The sequence below is a fragment of the Myotis myotis genome, unplaced genomic scaffold, assembly GCF_014108235.1.
Source record: "Myotis myotis isolate mMyoMyo1 unplaced genomic scaffold, mMyoMyo1.p scaffold_m19_p_8, whole genome shotgun sequence".
In the NCBI taxonomy this organism is placed as follows: domain Eukaryota; kingdom Metazoa; phylum Chordata; class Mammalia; order Chiroptera; family Vespertilionidae; genus Myotis; species Myotis myotis.
The window spans coordinates 62216789-62238990 of NW_023416390.1; the positions used below are offsets into that span (position 1 = coordinate 62216789).

The following is a 22202-nucleotide window of genomic DNA, read 5'->3' on the forward strand; positions in this document are numbered from 1 at the left end:
TATATATGCATATGTAATATAACCAATAGATGTAACAAATATATATATGTAACATATCTATTATTACATAAATACATTACATATAAATATATTACATATATGAGGAGGTACATAAGTGCCCAAATGAAAGCAGCCAAGTACACAAGTGTAGAAGAAAATGTCAGAGTTGAAGGGAGAAAAATGAAATTTGTGCAAAGTACCAGTGAGGTTTCCAATATACCTGAGGGAATTGTAACCGTGGTGACTGATCAAAGACTTATAGCAAAAGAGAGAAATGGGGTCCATAAGTCATCTTAAGGGAACTGAAGAATTTTTGTAAGAAAGTTGGGCCAGCATAGTCACGGTTCTTGAGATAATAGTAATGTGGTAAATTAATATACTTGGTATTTTTTAGCACTTTTTCTTCAGGAAGGCATTTAGAAACACAAGTCACAAAAATATCACTGCTTGTTTTTAATTCCTCATGCAAGAAAATGCATAAAAGATGAAGTTTAGGGATAAAAATAGTCGAAGTTCAATATACTTATGGAATATCTAATACCCACACGTGTTTCCTGGAAGTTTTGGTTTCTTCTCCTTCTGGAACTTTTCCTCTTTTGCAGAATCAATACAAAGCTGACTTTGATGACTTCATGAAAGGCGTTGGATGGCTCCCTCTGGGCTCCCTGGAGGCTGAGAAAAACAAGAAAGCCATGGAGATTATCAGTGAAAAGAAGTACCGCCAACACCCAGACACTTTGAAGTATTCCACATTGATGGACTCAATGAACATGGTTTTGGCTCAGAATAATGCCAAAATTATGAATGAGGTAAATCTTTCAATAATGTAGTCTTTCATCTGTATCAGGAAGAAGCTAGGCATATCTTATATTTAATCTTCAGATTTTCCTGACAGTTTTAGGGCATCATAATTAATGTTTACTCTACCTTGAAAGAGAACCTTGTAATTTTAAAAAAAAAAATTAGTCTTAATAAGTGCCCCCACCCAAATGTTCAATGAGCCTCTCTACCCCATAATGCAAATCTTGAAAAGGGTTCCCTCTAAGGTGAGTTTGAGTAGAAGTTCATGAGTTTGAATCAGAAGACTGCCTGATAACAGTTGGGTTTTTTGCACCCTACCCTGCTTCCTAGCTGGTTGGTGGGATCAGAGCAGGCTCCTAGATCACATGGCTATAGCAGCATTCGGAGCCAGGGCCTTCTCTGGGCAATCATGAGAGCAATTTTTCTCCACCAGTAGTTCCTTGGATTACTAATAATTCCAGCCTTTAGAAAAGCCTTAGTGTATTTCTTAGTTGTAAGTTGATATCAGGACGAACAAGTCATCAACCTTGGACATCTGTTTTTAAGTTACAAGTAATAATATAGTTGCAGAGCATTGGCTATATTATGTGGATTACAGTTTGCAATGCTGTTGATTAGAAAAAAGGGATAGCTTGACCTCTGTGGCTTAGTGGTTGAGCATCGACCTAGGAACCAGGAGGTCACTGTTTGATTCCTGGTCAGGGCACATGCCTGGGTTGCAGGCTTAATCCCTACCAGGGAGTATGCAGGAGGCAGCCAATCAATGATTCTCTCTCATCACTGATGTTTCTATCTCTCTCTCTCCCTTTCCCTTCCTTTCTGAAAGCAATAAAAATATATTTTAAAAAATTTAAAAAAGGGGAGAAATTATTTGGACTGTAACATTAAACAGTTGCAGAAAATGATGGTCCTAAAGATAGAGCTGTATTATGCTGTCTCTGAGTAAATCCCCTGGAGTCTTCTGAGAAAACAGATTTGTCAAGAAGACCAACCTCCTTGAAAGGAACTTGCCTAAGACAAGGCATGACTTGCAATGCCCTTTTTTAACATTGAGAATTTAAACTATCACAAGCGTACATTTATTTTTAAAATATTAAAACTTTCATTTTTTTCTTCATTGTTAATGATTACCATTTCAGAATACTGATACCAAGATGAGAATCATAGAAATAGAAAATGCTAATACTGAGCGATACTTGGTGATCATCAAGTTGAATCCTTTCATTGTAGTGTTGAGAAAACCATGGCCTAGCGAGGCAAGGCGCCTCCCCTAAAGATACACAGCAGGTTAACTACTGAGTCTGGATTAGAACCAGACTCTGATGACTAGCTATTGCTCTTTCCACTAGGATTGTGCTAATACTACAGCCACTACATGTGGCAATTTAAATTTAAATTAATTAAAATGTGATATGTTTTCTCGGGCTGCTTTTGAACTACAACAGCAGAGTTGAGTAGTTAATGACAGAGATCTTCTGACCCATGAAGCCTGAGATATTTACTGCCTGCCCCTTTACAGGAAAAGTTTGCTGATCCCTGGTCTAGAAGAAGGCTCTAGAAGTTTTGTTTTTGTTTTCTTATTAAACTTGTCTAAAACAGAAATAGCAGTTTTTAACTATCAGATTGCAAAGATTAAAAAGTTGTTATATAGAGTATTTGCAAGGGAGTTCATGTTAATGTGAAATTCTGATCAACATATTTTTAATATTTGTTAAAAATATTGACATGCCCAATACCCTACAGAAATCCCTATATATGTGCAAAGACACACACACACACACACACACACTAATATATTTTTGCAGATTAGAGTCTCTAAATAGAGATACTGAGATGCAATTTAGAGTATGAGGCACTTTTTAGGATTCAGTACCTGTGGGAGGGAGAACCAGGCAGAAAGAAGAGTCTGATTGTGAGGCCCCTGAGTGTATGTGACCTGGCAGATTGGTCCTGCGTTGGCCTAGAGCCATTCACACTTTGATGAGTCACTGGATGTGGCCACCAGGGAAGGGTGTGCTCTTGAGTGAGGCAGCAAACTGTGCAGCAGGTGACAACTGGAGGCTGTCTGCCAATGTTTGGGGCAACATGTTCTAGGTCCACCACTAAGACCATGGCGCCATGACTTGTAGAAGACTGCAAACAACAAATCAAATGCTGTCAGCAAAGAACCTGCTAAGTCAATTGGGTTACACCTCCTCATGGGATAGTAAGCTTTTTATATAAAGTAAATTATTTTAAGAGGCTTAAAAGATCTCTAACCTGCATTATTAAGTAAAAAAGGCAAGATGTAGGTTATTATGTATATATGTCCTCATTTATATTTAAAAAGGACTATATGTAGGCTTTAATATCCTAGAAAATTTTAGAATGGAGATGCGATCTCCAGGCTGTCCAATAAGAGGAGAGGACATTTTCTTTTCTATCCTAAGACATTCTCTCCATTGTCTTGTTTAAATGAGCACCTTTTTATTTAAATTTTATAAAAATAAGACCTAACTAATAAAATATTGATATTTATGTACAATGACATATATGTACTAAGCAAGGCTCCTTGTAAGATATTGACTTCCACTGGGTTTGTTTGTTTGTTTGTTTTTACTCTCTAGCACCTCTACAAACAAGCATGGGAGGCTGACAAGACCAAAGTCCACATCATGCCCGATATCCCCCAGATTATATTGGCAAAGGCAAATGCCATTAACATGAGCGATGTAAGTATCATTACCCCTGTTGTCATCTTTCTTTCCTACCTATTTGAAGCAGTACAAATGAATTAGCTAATCAATATGCCTTAATTATAAGAGTAAATGTTTTGAAAGTAAGAGTGGGAATCCAAAAATGAGAACCTTTCTCTGTCTTGCTTTGCAAACTGTTGGAGTTGAACCGTGGATGGAACTCGGGCCCAGCAATTGAAATTTGAAGGGCAGGTCCATTTTGTTTTAGGGGCAGGTTCTCCTTCTCAAACTAAGATACTTGGCAAGAAGAAAAGCACTTGTGGGCCAGGAGAAGAGAAAAAGGAAGTGAGAATCCTAGGGCTTCATTCTTAGAATCCATCCATCAAGCTTTTGAGATGGTTCTAAAGAAGGGGTCTGGGGAAAGTTAAATGGAAAAGGAAGATGCACGTTTTGAAGAATTTGGGCAAGCCTCATAAAAAGAAATGCACAACACAATGTCAGAAAAAGCAGAGGTGATTTATTTCACTTCCTTTCTCATCCTAACCATAGTTGCTAGGAAATCCTCTAATTCTGCCAGGTTTTATTTTTTTTTTTCTTTCCTTTGTTTGAATTACATAGGGATTTGAAATTGCTGTCTTCATTTTGGGTTGTAGAGTCAACACAATTATATAAATAAAAATATCAACTGCAAAACAATGAAATTTTTTTAATGTAAGAATGTGGCTGTTTTGTAGTCATCCCTGGACTCATTTGATAAAATGCATCAGTAAGAATCTACTGGGCTTTCACATTTTTTTTTCTATCTAAACTTTTTATTCCTATTTTATTTATTTATTATTTTTATTATTTTTTTCTTTATTGATTAAGGTATTACATATGTGTCCTTATCCCCCCCATGCCCCCACTCACATTTTTAAAAAGCATATTTATAACTTCATAGAGATGGAGAACTTTTACTTTTTCTGGTAATTTCTTTTTTCTTTTTCTTTTTTCTGGTAGGTTCTTGAAGACATGTATGAGCTTGTAATTGATTTTTTTCCAAACACAATTATGTTATTTGTGAGAACATGTAGCCATTGATCCACCAGGGAAACATTCTGTTCAAAAATAAAAACAATGCTAGTTTACTTTTAAAAAATAAATCTAGGCTTACCTATTTATAAGAAAACTATTCCCTGGCCTCTCTTTACAGAAACTCTACAAACTTTCCATGGAAGAGTCTAAAAAGAAAGGCTACGATCTCAGGACTGATGCCATTTCTATCAAAGCTGCCAAGGCCTCAAGAGATATTGCAAGTGATGTAAGTCTGAAGGAGAGCAGTCCCCTGGCTGGGGGCCCTAATCTACCAGAATAGTAACAGCTCAGTTCTGGAGAAACTTAGTGCTAGAGTACGGGGGATGGGGATGTGCCTGCTAACAAGAGCCTCATTCTATCCTGTGAATGCCTCTTAGCTCTGCGCTTTTGTTTTCTCTGGTATTTCTGGGGGGCAAGAATCCCTAGTCACCAAGGCTATGGCCTGTAGAAATCCAAAGACTTGTACTGTTCTTTCCTCTTAGGATCTGTCTTCCTAACAGGATGTCTCATGAAGTGGTGTGCTGGGGGTGCTGATGACAACTGATTGTTAAATAATCGGGAATTGTGCAAACCAGTTATTAAACTGTTGGTAGCTTGACATCAGCCACAGTGGGAGTATTTACGTCACAGAAATTGGCAAAGATGACAATTTAGGGTTTTTTTCCCCCAGGGAGCTGGTGTACCAGCACACCACTGCCATAATATAAGCTTTGTGAAACTCAGTTCTTTCATTTGCGTGTTTGTCCAAGAAATCCACTCATAGTGAGTGCTGAATGATTTGGGAGTAGTGAGAGAAGAACATTTCAGAGCAGTCTTTCCTTTGCCACCCCCCAGTTATACTTTCTCCTTCCTCTATCGCTGGTCTCTGCCTCTCATTTGCTATACTCTCTTACCAACTGTTGGCCTCTTTAACACTAACAGCAGAATATGTGTGGAAGTCAGTATGGTGCATCATCATAAAATCTGGCTTCTAATCCTTAGTGACCTGATAAGTCCCTCACCTCTGGCTCTCAGCTTACTTATCTTAAAATGGGGGCAATAACTTTGCTATCTATCTGGTAAGGTAGGGTTGTATCGAGTTATACAAATAAATGTGGAAAATGTGTTTTGTGAACTGTAGAATTCTATACAAGTATTACTTGTTATGATGTACAGAATGCTGACCCTAGAATGATTTGAATTGCTCTGAATAAATTTTCCAATTTTCTTCACAGTATAAATATAAACATAACTACGAAAAGGAGAGGGGGAAAATGGTTGGTTTCCGCAGTCTTGAAGACGATCCCAAGTTAGTCCATTCCATGCAAGTGGCTAAGATGCAATCTGATCGGGAGTACAAGAAAAACTATGAGAAGACGAAGACCAGCTACCACACCCCTCCCAACATGCTCAGTGTCACGGCCGCCAAGGATGCCCAAGCCAACATCTCCAACACCAACTATAAGCACCTGATTCACAAGTACATCCTCCTTCCAGATGCCATGAACATCCAGCTGAGCAAGAATATGAATCACATACAGAGTGACGTAAGGCTCTCTCCTTTCTGGGCGATGGATTGCTAGCATGGGGAGGGATCAGTCTTCTCTGCCACTCTTTGTGTCTAAATTGGTAAGGTAAAGTAGATTTGCCTCTTGTCTTTATAGAATGAATATAAGCAGGACTACAACGAATGGTACAAAGGGCTTGGCTGGAGTCCAGCTGGTTCCCTAGAAGTAGAGAAGGCCAAGAAAGCAACTGAATATGCCAGTGATCAGAAATACCGCCAGCACCCTAGCACTTTCCAGTTTAAGAAGCTAACTGACTCCATGGACATGGTTCTTGCCAAGCAGAATGCGCTTACCATGAACAAGGTAGACGAAACAGCCATCCTCCCGTACAGTCCCGAGTGAGGCGGAGCTAGCAGCCTCTGGTTCTTGTTTGGGATGTTTGATTCTGGTTCACCACTACTGGGCCGTGCAGACAGTTCCCGAGCACACCCCTATACCATCTTCTTCTGCTGCCTACCCGTATTTTTATTTCTCCTGCCCTTCTAATTAAGTTAGAAATTATTTTTTAAATTATTATATCCTAAGTATTTTTTATTTATCATAGAAGAAAACATTTAAAAGGCTCTGTTTTAAAATCTGAGTTTGGTTTTGGTGTCTTCTCTGAATTATATGCTACTTTAGTTATAAATTAATTTAATTTAATTCAAATTGTGTGCATTCTAATATTCTGCTGCATTTTTTTTCTTTCTGGTTTGTTCTAAAAGTTATTCAAATTTCAAATGCCTTTTTTTTTTTTTTTAACTTCCCAGCAATTATACACTGTTGATTGGAACAAAGATAAAACCAAGATTCATGTGATGCCTGATACACCGGATATTTTACAAGCCAAGCAGAATCAAACAATATACAGTCAGGTAAAGTTTATAAAAATTGGGCTCAAAATTAATTAAACTTATTAAGTGATGTAATGGTAAATAACTGATGTAAATAAATGCTAAAGCATTGGAAATGAATGACACAAACTGGCTAGCCTAGGGATGTTGCAAAATGTGGATAAAAGCAAAAGCTTCAGTTACGATTGTATGTTCCATGGAGGCAAATGCTGTACCTGTTTTGTTTTTCTCGGTACTTATTGTGTTTGGCAGAGAGTAGGAAATCAGTAAATAATTATTGAAAGAAAATATTATATCAAACAGAACTGGTATGAGTTTTGGTTTTGCCATTTATAATTTGTATAATATTGAATCTAAACCTTAGTTTCCTCATCCCTAAAATTGGGACCATAAAAGTGCCTATGACGTTGAATTGCTGTGAGGGCCCAGTGAGAAATTTCACGTAAGGCTCTCAGCACAGTGCCTGGTACATAGTACTGGATGGCTTTCAGCTATTTTTATTATTTTGCAGTTTTCACACACATGCTTCCATTCAATGAATTTGACTCAGAAAAGTTAACTCATTTATTGCACTTTACAAAAGACATTTCATCATCTATTAACTTTATTAGATAATCAATATTTTGTCACCTGACTTTTTGTTATCAATTATTTTAACATCTGTGTTCAAAATATGAGTACATAGCATGAGAAAGTTACCGGATATATCTGATCTATGCCCATAAATGAGTGAACAGAAAAGGCCATACTCACTTATACCTGGGGAAGAGGGGTATCTCAGAGCCCAAAAAACTGAAGCCAGACCATGTGATGCTTAGTCAGTGCCTATTAAACAGCTCGTTTTGTTTTTATCCCTATCTTTAGAGAGGAAGTAGATGATGTCAGGTTTACCCAGATCTCTGTTTATTCTCTAGGTAAATTTCAGGAATCTGTTGGGGTTTTAATATACACTGAATATTAAATAATTTCTTTAATTTTCAGAAACTCTATAAACTTGGATGGGAAGAAGCTCTGAAGAAAGGCTATGACCTCCCAGTTGATGCAATTTCAGTACAGCTGGCCAAAGCTTCGAGAGACATTGCTAGTGATGTAAGTCCTACTCCTACTTCTGTAAGGATGTATTTTTATCGTTAATGCCTCATTTTGTTAATCCCAAGAATTAATCACACAAAAATCAGAGGACCTTGGCTGTAGAGAATAAATTACCAGAATTGCATAGGGAAGCACAACCTTTTAATCAAAACCTTTAAAATCAGACAAAACAAGAAATAGGTTTGGAGAGAAAGACTTTCTAAAGACAGACTCTAACAATAAATTCTAAGAATATAAGAGAAGATTCTCCCTAATCCAATTAATCTGTGGCACTCCAGGAGTGTTGGAAATCTAATTAGATAATGTATTATTACCTAATTTCTGGCTTGAAGGTCAATACCTCAGTAAAATGAATCAATGTGGTGATGAAACTAGAGCAATAATGGCAATAATGATGATTGTATGTCCCCCGGAACATAAACTCATTTTCACTTAATGTTATGTGTTCCCCATAAGGTAAAGATAGCTTAGGAACTGAAGAAATGCATCAATAATTTTCTAACAATGCAACATTTGGTAGTATCTGTTTTCTTTTCATGTGAACCTATGGTTAGAAACTTTTGAAATCTTACCCCAAAATTAAATTAACTATAAGTGAACCTTCCCACCATTGTAGAGATTATATCTCTTTTTGGTTTCAAATGGTTTTTGTATATTTAAAATTTAAGAAAATTAAAGCTATTTTTATAAATACTTAATAAATTAAAATCATAGAATTTAGAGTTAGAAGTATCTTAAAGGTTATTTAATCCAATCTACCTACTCAATGCTTTACCTTCTCTCCATCTCTAACACGTGGCCATCCAGTCTGTGAATACTTACAAAATATAAAGATTTTTGTGTCCATTTCCTTGTTGGATCATCTGGAATTGTTATTATACATTATCTTACATGGAACTTAACTATGTTACCCATCAGCTCTAGTTCTGTGTTTAGAAACACCACAAAGTGTCTTATTTCCTCTTTTACCTGATATCTCTTCAAACATTTGAAGTTTCTTACTTATTCTCCTTTGATTTTATAATTTCTTCAATCTCTTGATCATTCTACTTGTGATTTACTCTGTTTTTTTGTTTTGTTTTTCAAAACCCCTCTCAAAATAGAGTGCCTAAACCTTGGTGTTGTCTTCCTGTTACAGGAGGTCAGGCAAGAGTAAATGAGCTCTTGACTTGCCTTTGTGTCTCTACAGAATCTGTGATGCTACTTTTTTTATAAGCAGTTTTGTCAGATTGCCCACATAGAGCTTATAGTCAACTTGAACTCCCGAGTATTTTTAACATACATAACCATGAAGCTGGGTGTCAAAAGAGAGTAGAATCTACTTCCATGAGGTGTAATATGCACTCAGCATCTAATATCATGTAAATGCTGCTATTACTATCTCTATTATCATTGTTGTTATCGTCATCTGGTATTAATGCGATTTTCCCAATTGAATGTAAATACTGGATTTCACTTTTACTTTCTGAAATTCATGTAGTTCGTTTTGATCCATGTTGGCAATATGTTGAGATCATGTAGAATTTGTAGAATTTTTTTCAAATCTAACATATTTAGCTGTTTTTAGCCATATGTGCATTAAGAAATCGATCCTGAACAGGACAAATTTATATGACAACCATATGGCGAGTCACTAAAAATCCTGGTGCTTAATTAGTCTACACTATTAGGCCATTCATCAAGTCATGAATCTTCTGAAATTTTGCAATTCAGCCCATTCTTTCCCATTATTCCATAAGGATATCATAAGTGCTTTATCAAACACTGCCTTAAAGTCAGCATACACTGCATGCATATAAGCAAAACCAATGAACATAAGACACTGAGGGGTAGGGGAGGCCAAGGGATTGTCAAGAGCGGGGGAAAAAAGGAGACATATGTAATACTCTTTGTAATACTTTAAGCAATAAAACAATTTTTAAAAATTTAAAAAATAAAAATAAAGTCAGCATACACAATGTATTGGAATTAATTTCTCACTGCAACCTCTCTGGATATTCAATTACATTACATTTCTTTGAAAGTCTCTGCTTAAATTTTTACATTTCTTACTACGTTAACATAGACACACCTTCTCTCATTTCAGTTTTCAAAAACAAACATACAACCAAAGCAAACTGAACTTAACCTCTGTTTATGTAACTAAAATAACTATTTCCTCTGATTTCAGTTTAAATATAAACAAGGCTACCGCAAGCAACTCGGCCACCATATTGGATTCCGGAGTCTGCAAGATGATCCAAAGCTTGTGCTGTCCATGAACGTAGCCAAAATGCAGAGTGACAGGGAGTACAAGAAGGACTTTGAGAAGTGGAAGACCAAGTACACCAGCCCAGTGGACATGCTGGGGGTGGTACTGGCCAAGAAGTGCCAGGCCTTGGTCAGCGATGTGGACTATAAGAACTACCTGCACCAGTGGACATGCCTGCCCGACCAGAACGATGTTATCCAAGCTAAAAAAGTTTATGAAATACAGAGTGAGGTCAGCTTCTATTAAATCTAACCGTTTATATATGACTTCCTGTCTCATAGGAGAGGCCATTTAGTTGCAGAGAGACAGAAACTAGAAAGAGGAATTATTACTGAATATCCAAAACAGATCTGCTTGTGAATGCATAGACTCTCTTAAGTCAAGAGCCCCTAGGAGGATGGGATTTTGAGGCTTGCTTTGTTTTTTCACAGAATCTGTATAAGTCTGACCTAGAGTGGCTGAGAGGCATAGGATGGAGTCCCCTGGGTTCTTTGGAGGCAGAAAAGAACAAGCGGGCCTCAGAAATCATCAGTGAGAAGAAGTACCGCCAGCCTGCAGACAAAAACAAGTTCACCAGCATTCCTGATGCCATGGACGTAGTTCTGGCAAAGACCAATGCCAAAAATAGGAGTGATGTGAGTATAATTCTTTGGAAATAAATGAAATAACTTGTAGTGCCTGATACTTGGTAGGTGTTCAATATGACAGCAGCACATCACACAGATAGCACAACACAGCACAATGTTTTATATTTAGTTGCTTCATTTGAATTATCAACTACCCCACACTGGATCGTGTAAAAATGGGTATCAATTTTTGTGCCCCGAAGCTTGTTTGTTCATTTGTTCAAAGTGTAATGAGAAAACTACAAAACATACTTTTTTTTTGAAAGTTGAGTACATTTAAACCACAGATTTTGTTGTTGTATGCTGTTATCAGGGTATAGTCTGTAAGAGAGAGATAGCCGCAGTACCTTGCACCACAGATACAATGGAAATGTTATAGAGTTTATTTTCTTACCAATAATTATAATGCATTTTGTTTAGCTAAAGCATACATAAACATTTATATGTAAATATATATACATCCCATCTTTAACTTCCTTCTCCAGCGCTGACACCAGTAGCTGGCACATACTAGGTGCTCAATAAATATTTAGTGAATAAAATAAAGGAAAGACAGCAGTATAGAGTAATTCTAAAGTATAACCCTGAAAATTATGATAAGTTGAATAATGTGCACTGAGATTCTGGAACTGGTAAGAAAGTTTAAATTAATACATAATAATAACCATTTGGGTCTTAGAAGAATCTAAATATATATAATATGCTATATATTTTACACATGTCAGACATATTAGTTTTCACATAATATATATAGGCTCATAATCAGCTGATAGTAAACATTTGATAAACTGTAGCCCCCCTCTTCCCATTCTACCTCTCACAGATTTCTTGCAATTTTGGTATCCAAAATTTACAGTAAATGCTGACATGTCAGCTTTATCATGAATGTTCAAGCTTTTTTTTATGATAGAAATTTGAATCCAACTAGCAGGCTCATAAAGCAACAAAGTTATGGAAAATATTTCCCCCTTTGAGACCAAGTTTCTTTTTTCTCCATGAAGCAGGCCTGTGTACAAAGCTCTGAGCTACTAAGGTGGCCAAGAGAAAAACCCTGGGTCATGAAATTTATCAACATCAATGCCTCAGGACAGGCTTGTCAACAGTGCGCCCTGGTTACAGAAATGCTGAGAGATTACTCCCCTCAGGTCCCAGGAGAGGGGCCCTGAGGTCCTGGAGCCTGCTGTCTCTCCTTTTGAATAGACCAATACATCTCCCTCAGAATAAACAAATATTAGCATTTTCTCTGTTTTCCATGGAGTGAAAGTGACATATGCTATTAAACATCTGGCCCAGGGGTCCTCAAACTACGGCCCGCGGGCCACATGCAAATACAAATATTGTATTTGTTCCCCTTTTTGTTTTTTTACTTCAAAATAAGATATGTGCAGTGTGCATAGGAATTTGTTCATAGTTATTTTTTAAACTATAGTCTGGCCCTCCAACGGTCTGAGGGACAGTGAACTGGCCCCCTGTTTAAAAAGTTTGAGGACCCCTGATTCTGGCCCGACTTAATGGTTCTCAACCAGGAACAATTTTGTCACACAGGGGCATTTGGCAACACCTAGAGACCTTTTGGGTTGTGACAATTTGAGGGTGACATGCTACTGGCATCTAGTGGATAGAAGACAGATATGCTGCCAGCATCTCAGAATGTATGGGATAGCCCCCTCCCAGACGCACCCCTACAAAGAATCATCCAGGATACAGCTAATAGTGCAGGTTGAGAAAGTAGGATCTTAGTCAGAAAGGTTAGCGCAGAACCAGGAAAAATGTATATGGAAATTTCACAGGCTTGCTTGGTTTTTGCCCTGAAGGTCTTAATTACCTTCTCTGGGTTATATGGACAGGAGTAAGCATGCTCAGGAAGGAGAAAAGTGCCAACCCCACACACTCCATACTGCGTGCCTCAAAGGGAAATTCATAAGTCCAAGAAACCAATGATACTTTCAAAATTTTTTATATTGAAATAATTTCTAGCATACAGAAAAGTTGCAAAAATAGTACAAATAATTTTACAAATGCTTTTTTTTCTCTCTTTCTCCTCTTTCTTTCATCTTCACAATGCCACTCTATCCCTAAATACTTCATTGTGAGTTTCCTGAAAACAAGAACATTCGAAAGAACATAACCACAGTGCAATGATCAAAATCAGGAAATTAATGTTGAAACAATAATTGTCTACAGAATTTATTCAATTTTACCACTAATGTTCTTTAGACAAAATTTTAAAAAATTTCTGATCCAGTATCCAATCAAAGATCACACATTGAATTCACTTGTCATGTCTTTAGTCTTCTTGAATCTGGACTCGTTTCTCACTATTTCTTTGTTTTGCAAGTCCTTGACATCTGAGAAGAGCACAGGCCAGTTATTTTATAGAATCACCCTTAGTTTGTGTGTGTATGGTGTTTCTTCATGATATTAGATTCAAGTTTTGTATTTTTACAGGATAACACATATTGTATCCTCCTCCATACATTATACCAGGAGATACATGGCATCAATTTGTCCCTTTACTGATATTTTAACTTTGATCACTTGTTTAAAATAGTGTCTCCAAGTTTCTCCACTGTCATTACTATTTTATACTTTGTCATTTATGAGAATGAAGAAAGACTCTCTGACAAGGTTAACTTCCTAGTTTTAATAAATCAGTGAGATTTTTGTTTGGATCCCTTTATCTTCTGTGAAGAAAGACAAAGAGAATGGCTCTGGGATGTACAAGGATTTTTGATAAGTTTTCATATGAAATCTTTTTGGGAATCCTAAACCCCCCCCCATCAAATAATTATGTGGTATGACTGTAAATAATAAACCACAGAGGAAATGAGACTCCATAATTTCTGGACATACTGGGACTACCAGTATGTCATCCTTTCAGAAAGCAAAGGCAGTCTCCCAATGAGGGAGACTTTTACAGTCTAACAGATGGGGAATTGCTGCTCCATTTGATGATCTTGGCAAAGGCTCCCATTACTTGGGTTGACTTCTTATAGGCAGGGTTATCTGTAACTTGGAAAAGGTAATCCATAATCTCTCTTTTGAAAGGCAATTATGTCCCAGATAAATCAAGAAATACTGGAGCTGTTTTTTGCATATGCTATCTGCTTATGCTATCAGTCATAAGGCTTAATTCAGATGAATTCAGTAATCCTGTTTGAAGTTAACTATGTCATTCACTAATCTAACAACTCTTATTTCTCATTTTAGAGACTTTATAGAGAAGCCTGGGACAAGGACAAGACTCAAGTCCACATCATGCCGGATACACCTGACATTATTCTGGCTAAAGCAAACTTAATCAACACAAGTGATGTGAGTTTCCAATTCAGCATGTGTTTTAAGAAAGTTCGTTTTAATTGGTTCTAAGGCAGTATATTTATTTGAAAGTTATTTTGAATACCTGTATTATTTTCATTAAGGAGCTACATGTGACTTAGATTCCTCATTTAGTGGCTTTTAGCTTGAACATCAACATAATTGGCACTCCCTATTTCAGGCAGAGTGGGGATGTGTGCTGTCTGTTCCTTGTAGTCCATCATTACATATATCGTCATAATGTAATGGTTTATATCACTCTCCCCCACATAGATAGGAGCTCCTTGGGGACAGAGACAATTACTATTGGATCTGCAGTGCTTCACTAATATAGTGCCTGACACACACAAAATTCAATGGAATTTCAAATGAGTGAGCATAAAAAAACTCATGCAGGACAATTTCATTTTTATTTTTATTGTCAACATAGCATAACCTCCTGAAGTTGTTAGACATAAAAATTAAATATGTTAAAGACAAATTCTAAACTCTAATAGAAAGGCTTTAATATGAAGCAATGTACAGTATTAAAGAAATGCCACATAGCAGCACAATTCACCATAGCTAAGATTTGGAAACAGCCTAAGTGCCCATCAGCAGATGAGTGGATTAGAAAACTGTGGTACATATACACAATGGAATATTATGCTGCGGTAAAAAAAAAGGAACTCTTGCCTTTTGCAACAGCATGGATGGAACTGGAGAGCATTATGCTAAGTGAAATAAGCCAGTCAGAGAAAGATAAATACCACATGATCTCACTCATTTGTGGATTATAGAGAACAACATAGACTGATGAAAAGGGACAGACCCAAAGACTGAGAAACAGCGATCAGGCTATCAATCCCCAGAAGGAAAGTAGGGGAGGGCGGGGGTAAGGGGAAGAGATCAACCGAAGGACTTGTATACATGTATATAAGCCAAACCAATGGACATGGACAACAGGGGGATGGGAGCATGAGTTTGTGTGTGGGGGGGAGGTTGGGGGTTAATGGGGGGGATGAGGACACATTTGTAATACCTTAACTAATAATAAAAAAAAAAAAAAGAAATGCCACAAAGAGAAAACTATCTCTATATATAAAAGGCTAAGTGACCTGCCGACCAGCCAGTAGCTATGATGCACACTGGCCACCAGGGGGCAGATGCTCAACGCAGGAGCAGAAACCACAGGCATGGAAACATGGAACAGACTGATGAATCTCAGAGGAAAGGAGGGAAGGGGAGGACAGGAAGAGATTAACCAAAGATCAGATATGCATACTAGAGGCCCGGTTCATGGATTCGTGCACCGGTGGGGTCCCTTGGCCTGGCCTGTGCCCTCTCACAATCCAGGACCCCTCGGGGGATGTTGGAGAGCTGGTTTCAGCCTGATCCCCGCAGGCCAGGCTGAGGGACCCCACCAGTGTACGAATCAGTGCACGAGGCCTCTAGTATACACATAAACACAAATCCAAGATCAATAGGCATTTTAAACAATCTGGTTTCTGGATAAAGTGAATTAAACGACATTTTCAATTATGTAACAGATCTGAAGAAACGCATCATTTCACTTAAGCTTTTCAGATTCAATATTTAAAATTCCCTCAAAAAATCTTACATTTTAAAAATTATAAAGGACTTAGTTTTATACCTACAGATGTAATCCTACGCTGGTGCTGGGTGACCTGATACTGTGAAATAGATGCTCTATCCCAGTGCTTTATCTACACAGACGAGACAACTCACTAGGCATAATTATTCCCCCACTAGAGGTGTTAGATGAAAAGGCATGAAGTGACATTCTCAATTATTGCTCTTTTCTAACAAAAACTTCTAATAAAACACTTTAAGTTAATTGGAAAACAGCACCTAAATGATATTTAATTTCATTTCTCTATCAATTTACTTCTGCTTCATTCTCATAAGCATTTGAAAGGAGCTGACATTTGATTTTGTTGATCTAGGTAATTGAAGAGCTTTGAAGTTTAAAACAGCATCATAGCAATCCATGGGCATAATTTCCCATTGCATTTGGGTATTTTAGAGCACAGATACTATTCCCATGGACTCTTAAAAGACTTAGCACATTGGATTCATTAGGCTTCCATTGTTTATTTACCAAAGTGTTCTTCATCTTTTGACAGAAACTCTATCGAATGGGTTATGAGGAGCTGAAGAAAAAAGGCTACGATCTACCCCTTGATGCCATATCAGTCAAAGCAGCGAAAGCATCCCGAGAAATTGCCAGTGAAGTAAGACTTTATCCCATTTATATTGATTTGATTGCAATGTATCATTTCCGAGCAGTCTCAACTTCAATTTAAATTGAACAAAATCTTTCAACGAGTAATCAATTAAAACAGAGTGAAATGATTCGAGATGCAGTGTGGGATGAGGAAAAGCTCAAGGATTCATTTATTATGCATGAAATTTGAGCTGGATTTAGCCTTTAATCTTTCCTATCAAAAGAGCGTGTATCTGTGGCTCTTTGGGCTTAGTGAAATATTTGGAGTTAATGTGCTTTGTAATTTGCCACAAAAGTGGCAATATAAGTTAATCTCTAAAAAGATGAGACATTTTTTTTCCCTTTAGTACAAGTACAAGGAAGGCTTTCGCAAGCAGCTTGGCCACCACATTGGAGCCCGGAACATTAAAGACGACCCCAAGATGATGTGGTCCATGCATGTGGCCAAGATCCAGAGTGACAGGGAGTACAAGAAGGACTTTGAGAAGTCGAAGACCAGGTACAGCAGCCCCGTGGACATGCTGGGGGTGGTGCTGGCCAAGAAGTGCCAGACCTTGGTCAGTGACGTGGACTACAAGAACTACCTGCACCAGTGGACGTGCCTGCCCGACCAGAACGACGTCATCCACGCTCGGCAGGCCTATGACCTCCAGAGTGATGTGAGTCTAAGATTTTCCTTCGCTAACGAAACACCACATATGCTTTCCTAAGTATCAAAGTTCCCCCAAAGTGAGGGGAATTGAGTTTATACAACTGAATTCTACTTCCCTGGACTAATGCCCACCCTCTATCCAGGCACCCAAATATTATTCCACAAAGAAAGAGCCAGCAAAGCCCCAATTGTTTTGGTAGAAGCCTCTACATTGCTGACCCCGAAGCGTTGGGTATTTCTCTACATGCTGCTGTTTAAAACGTTTTTCAAAATATTGTTTCAAATATGAATATTTTGTTGATTCATAAGACGTACCAGCTTTTTTTAATTTACCATGAAGTCAAGCATTGAAATGTATATTATACTATACTATACTATACTATACTATACTATACTATACTATGCTATAATTTTAGGGGTATATTATTGTGCTTATGTTTAGTGATTTGTCAATTACAATTTCAGAATTTGTACAAGGCCGACCTTCAGTGGCTAAAAGGCATTGGCTGGCTACCTAGTGGATCTCTTGAGGATGAGAAGAACAAGAGAGCTATGCAGATTTTGAGTGAACATGTTTACCGCCAACACCCAGATAAATTCAAGTTTACCAGCCTTATGGACTCCATACCGATGGTTTTGGCAAAAAACAATGCTATTACCATGAACCATGTAAGTTCTTTCTTTCCTTGGGAGGAGTATTAATTGTGTGTGTGTATGTGTGTGTGTGTGTGTGTGCATGTAAACACTGAAATCTATTTCTATAAAAGGAAAATCATTTTCAATTATTTTGCTTTGAATTAAAGTGGTTTTTAAGTGAGTGTTATGCTTTTACGGACATGAGACATCTGGACCTGAAGGTGTCACAAATACCAACTCACAGAGCAGACTCTGTACTCTGATGAAGCAGATTAGTTGTATGGATCTATTCATTACTGGTTTGTATTAGTCGTGTCTTCTTTTTGTTTGTTTTAGCGCCTCTATACTGAAGCTTGGGATAAAGATAAAACCAGTATCCACATTATGCCAGACACCCCTGAAGTCTTACTAGCTAAGCAAAACAAAATAAATTACAGCGAGGTAAGCAATATACTAGTAATTACGGTGCATGATATATTCTCCTCACACTGCACTTTATAAATCAAACTTACGATTGTTTATTTCTATTTTAGAAACTATATAAACTTGGCCTAGAAGAAGCCAAGAGGAAAGGCTATGATATGCGGTTAGATGCTATTCCCATCAAGGCGGCCAAGGCCTCCAGAGACATTGCAAGTGAAGTAAGTGCACCTGAAAAGTTCTTCGCCTTAGCTTTGGCTTAAAGATTTCTTTCTTTTTCCTGACTACATGGTCGAGCAATTAATCTATGAGGTTAAATTTCTCACTAACATTCTTTTTCTCAGTAAATAGTTTAAAATAATGGTAATGAAATTCTTGACACAAAGGCTAATTCCTTGTTATGTCTGAGTTTATAGCAACATGCATTTCAAAATATGATCTATTTCCTGCTGAATAAAAGCATTGGGTATTTGGCTATAATTCAGGGATCCTTTTGGCTTTTCCACATGATGTATTCTTATATATAACCACACTCATTGTAGGATTCCTTCAACACCTAACCCATGCCCTATGAATCAATGAACATATAAGGGCTGAACGAATGGGACACATTATTTTATTCAAAGTCCAACCATTCACATGGACCATATGTTTGGCTCTGCAGTGGTTGGCTATGGATATTTATTTTCTTTAAAACATAAATTTGCTCAAAAATATTTTTTATTTCCAAAATATGAGAAGTACTATCAGAACTCAAATATAAGTGTTCAATAATCACAAAGGGGTTAAAAGTATTAATATATATCAGTATAATATCTGTTACCATTAAAATTCATATTTATAGAGAATATGATGCAGAGAAATCCTTATATGATAATTGAAAAAGCAAGCACAAACCCATATACAGTATGACTCCTATTTTAATCTTATTCTCTCTCACACACACACCACAAAAGGCAGTTTTATCCAGTGGCTAACACTGAATGGCAGAATACTGTCTTCATTTTCATTTTAGTTTTGTATACATATATATATGCTATATTTTCCAAATGGTTTGCAAGATGCATATTTATGTAGTTAGGTCAAATCATTATCTTTTTAAAGAATAGAAAAATGTGGCCTTAGTAATTGCTTTTTACTAAAGTTAAAATAGGTGACTATCAGGATTTTTCTTCTTCTAGTTCAAGTACAAAGAAGGCTATCGTAAGCAGCTTGGCCACCACATTGGAGCCCGGGACATCAAAGACGACCCCAAGATGATGTGGTCCTTGCATGTGGCCAAGATCCAGAGTGACAGGGAGTACAAGAAGGACTTTGAGAAGTCGAAGACCAGGTACAGCAGCCCCGTGGACATGCTGGGGGTGGTGCTGGCCAAGAAGTGCCAGACCTTGGTCAGCGACGTGGACTACAAGAACTACCTGCACCAGTGGACATGCCTGCCCGACCAGAACGACGTCATCCACGCTCGGCAGGCCTATGAAATCCAGAGCGACGTGAGTACCTGAGGATCATAATGACATGCAAAGGTGGGAAATCAGTGAACTCACACTCCTTGGAGAAGGTAGCAGTCGGTGGCACCAAATTCACCAGCCCCTGCAAAGGGGGGAATTAGCATCTCTTTTTCCCTTGTGTTAATTATTTAACCCTCCAAACCAAAAAGAAATATTGTCTGATACCCGCCTGTCCACCAAACTATATTTTCAAGAATGCTCTTACTTCATTTCATATCCTTTAGATGAAAACTTTTCCCAATGAAGATAAACATTTACTGACTATTTGTGTCAACAGAATATGTACAAGTCAGATCTTCAGTGGATGAGAGGCATCGGCTGGGTTCCCATTGGCTCTTTGGATGTGGAAAAATGCAAAAAGGCAACTGAAATTTTGAGTGATAAAATCTATCGCCAGCATCCAGACCAATTTAAATTTACCAGTGTGACTGATTCTCTGGAACAAGTGTTGGCCAAGAATAATGCCATCACCATGAACAAGGTGAGGCTTCAAAATTCAGGGAATCAAGGTAGGACTCCTAAAGCTGAATTAAAGAAAAAGAAGCATAGTCAAGTAAAGAAAGAAAGAGAGCACTGAGCAACAAAAGACATCAATTTATCTATAATATCAATCTGATATGTTATTTCTAATATTTCCTTTAGTAATTGTTTTATGGCCTTATTTATAAAATGGCATATCTTTATGGAAATCATCTTTGCTTAAAAGATATTCTCAATTTCCTTTTGTTAAATTATATTTCTTATTATTAGAAATATTTATTTTACTATGAACTGATTACTTCACTTGAGAAATGTATATAAAATACATAATGTAAAAAATGCATAGCCATTTGTTATGTTTGTTTATAAAGTTCTGTGGCCCTGAAATCCCTATTAATTATACACTGAATTTTCCCCCTGATGACAGTACGTATTTTCTTTGATAGCGTTTATACACAGAAGCCTGGGACAAAGACAAGACCCAGATCCACATCATGCCGGACACCCCAGAAATTACATTGGCAAGAATGAACAAAATCAACTATAGTGAGGTGGGAGCAGATGCTAATTCTGTAACATTTGCATGCTGTTTCTTACTTCAATTCATCTATTCCTCAGGGATGTAACACTAAAGAACAACTTTATAAAGAATCTCTTCCTATCGCTTCTCGGCCTTTTGGCTAAGATCAAGTGTAGTATAAAGAATCTCTTCTTGCTCCATGTGAATAGCAACTCTTGCATTTCTCAGTCACCATCCTAAACATTAAACTTCAAGTAACACAAATTACATTTTAGGAAGTATAAATTATAAGAACTAATGATTTAAGCAATAACCATAAGATTAATTAGACCTTTTCCTCTTATTAATTTTTTTAATTGATGAAATTAACAATAGACTAAATATACACTTATTTCATCCTTGTGCTATATAGCTGTGCTAATCATATTCAGCTGTTCTCAACCTGTGGGTCGCGACCCCTCTGGTGGTCGAAGGACCCTTTCACAGGGGTCGCCTAAGACCATCCTGCATGTCAGATATTTACATTACAATCCATAACAGTAGCAACATTACAGTTATGAAGTAGCAGCGAAAATAATTTTATGGTTGGGTCACAACATGAGGAACTGTATTTAAAGGGACACACGGTTAAGCACCACTGCATATTTTTCGTAAATTATAGTTTAGGATCAAAATTTAAGATGTTTGAGTCAAGGACAAAAATCACAGTAGTAGTACCAAATAACACAGAGAAAGAGAGAGACAGAGGCAGAGAGGACCTGGCAGGGTACATATTAGCAAGCCCATTTTCTTTTCACCTTCTGTAAGCATAGGGCCGTGTACCATCGCAGAAGCACCTATAGTTTAGGCTGAGAGGTTAGCCTCTCCTAGTACAGGAGTCCCTGCCCGACGGGTTGTCGTCCTGCTTTTGCTTAAGTGTTCTCACTGACAAGAAGTTTATCTCATAAGTCAACCCATTTGCCCTGGAAAATTCCATTAGAAGGTGCTTCTGATGTATTGACTCAAAGATTTCTCTCTGCAGACACACATAGTCCTCTGAGGCTATGCAGAACCAATCTGTGCCAACTCCATGGAGAGGCCGATAGCAACTATGGTGCCTCCCCTGCCACCTCACCCCAGGTTCTCGTCTAATCCAAACATCCCAAGTGCCTGGGCATTGCTCACATGACATCTCTCCTAGAACATGACTCTCAGAACAAACAAAATCCTGCAAGTGAGGAATGATCAGTGTAGACTACAGTTGATGTCCTATTTCCTCTTTTAGACATTTGACCTCCATCCCTGCACCGTGTGTCTCAGGACATGCTGGCAGCTGTGTCCCTGCCCTGCATAGGGAATTTGGGATCAACTAGAATCCTAAGACATCTTACATGGGCTTAGGCTGGGTTTCCTCTATCCTGCATGTACATGGTTGGCAATTTAAATCTCAGTTCAAAGATTGACATTTATCTCTCTGCAATCTCTTCTTATATTGAACCTCTTTGTTTAAGCCTGTGGAGATGTTTGTGGCTCTAAGATTCTGTCTGAGAATATATTAGT

At 37.6% G+C, this 22202-nt stretch overlaps 1 protein-coding gene and 1 pseudogene across 27 annotated transcripts in view; both read left to right on the forward strand.

Moving 5' to 3' along the window:
• Positions 1-22202, forward strand: part of NEB (nebulin) — a 194171-nt gene that overhangs the window by 62048 nt on the left and 109921 nt on the right. For all 27 annotated transcript variants that reach the window (XM_036319262.1, XM_036319266.1, XM_036319277.1 and 24 more), the window contains exons 46-63: positions 603-809; positions 3408-3512; positions 4669-4776; positions 5765-6076; positions 6194-6400; positions 6847-6951; positions 7912-8019; positions 10193-10504; positions 10705-10908; positions 14110-14214; positions 16344-16451; positions 16792-17103; positions 17562-17765; positions 18069-18173; positions 18266-18373; positions 19334-19645; positions 19941-20144; positions 20590-20694. In XM_036319262.1, the coding sequence (XP_036175155.1) occupies positions 603-809; positions 3408-3512; positions 4669-4776; positions 5765-6076; positions 6194-6400; positions 6847-6951; positions 7912-8019; positions 10193-10504; positions 10705-10908; positions 14110-14214; positions 16344-16451; positions 16792-17103; positions 17562-17765; positions 18069-18173; positions 18266-18373; positions 19334-19645; positions 19941-20144; positions 20590-20694 (3231 nt within the window). The remainder of the gene's footprint in view (positions 1-602; positions 810-3407; positions 3513-4668; positions 4777-5764; positions 6077-6193; positions 6401-6846; positions 6952-7911; positions 8020-10192; positions 10505-10704; positions 10909-14109; positions 14215-16343; positions 16452-16791; positions 17104-17561; positions 17766-18068; positions 18174-18265; positions 18374-19333; positions 19646-19940; positions 20145-20589; positions 20695-22202) is intronic.
• On the forward strand, positions 20804-20947 carry LOC118662384 (annotated as a pseudogene).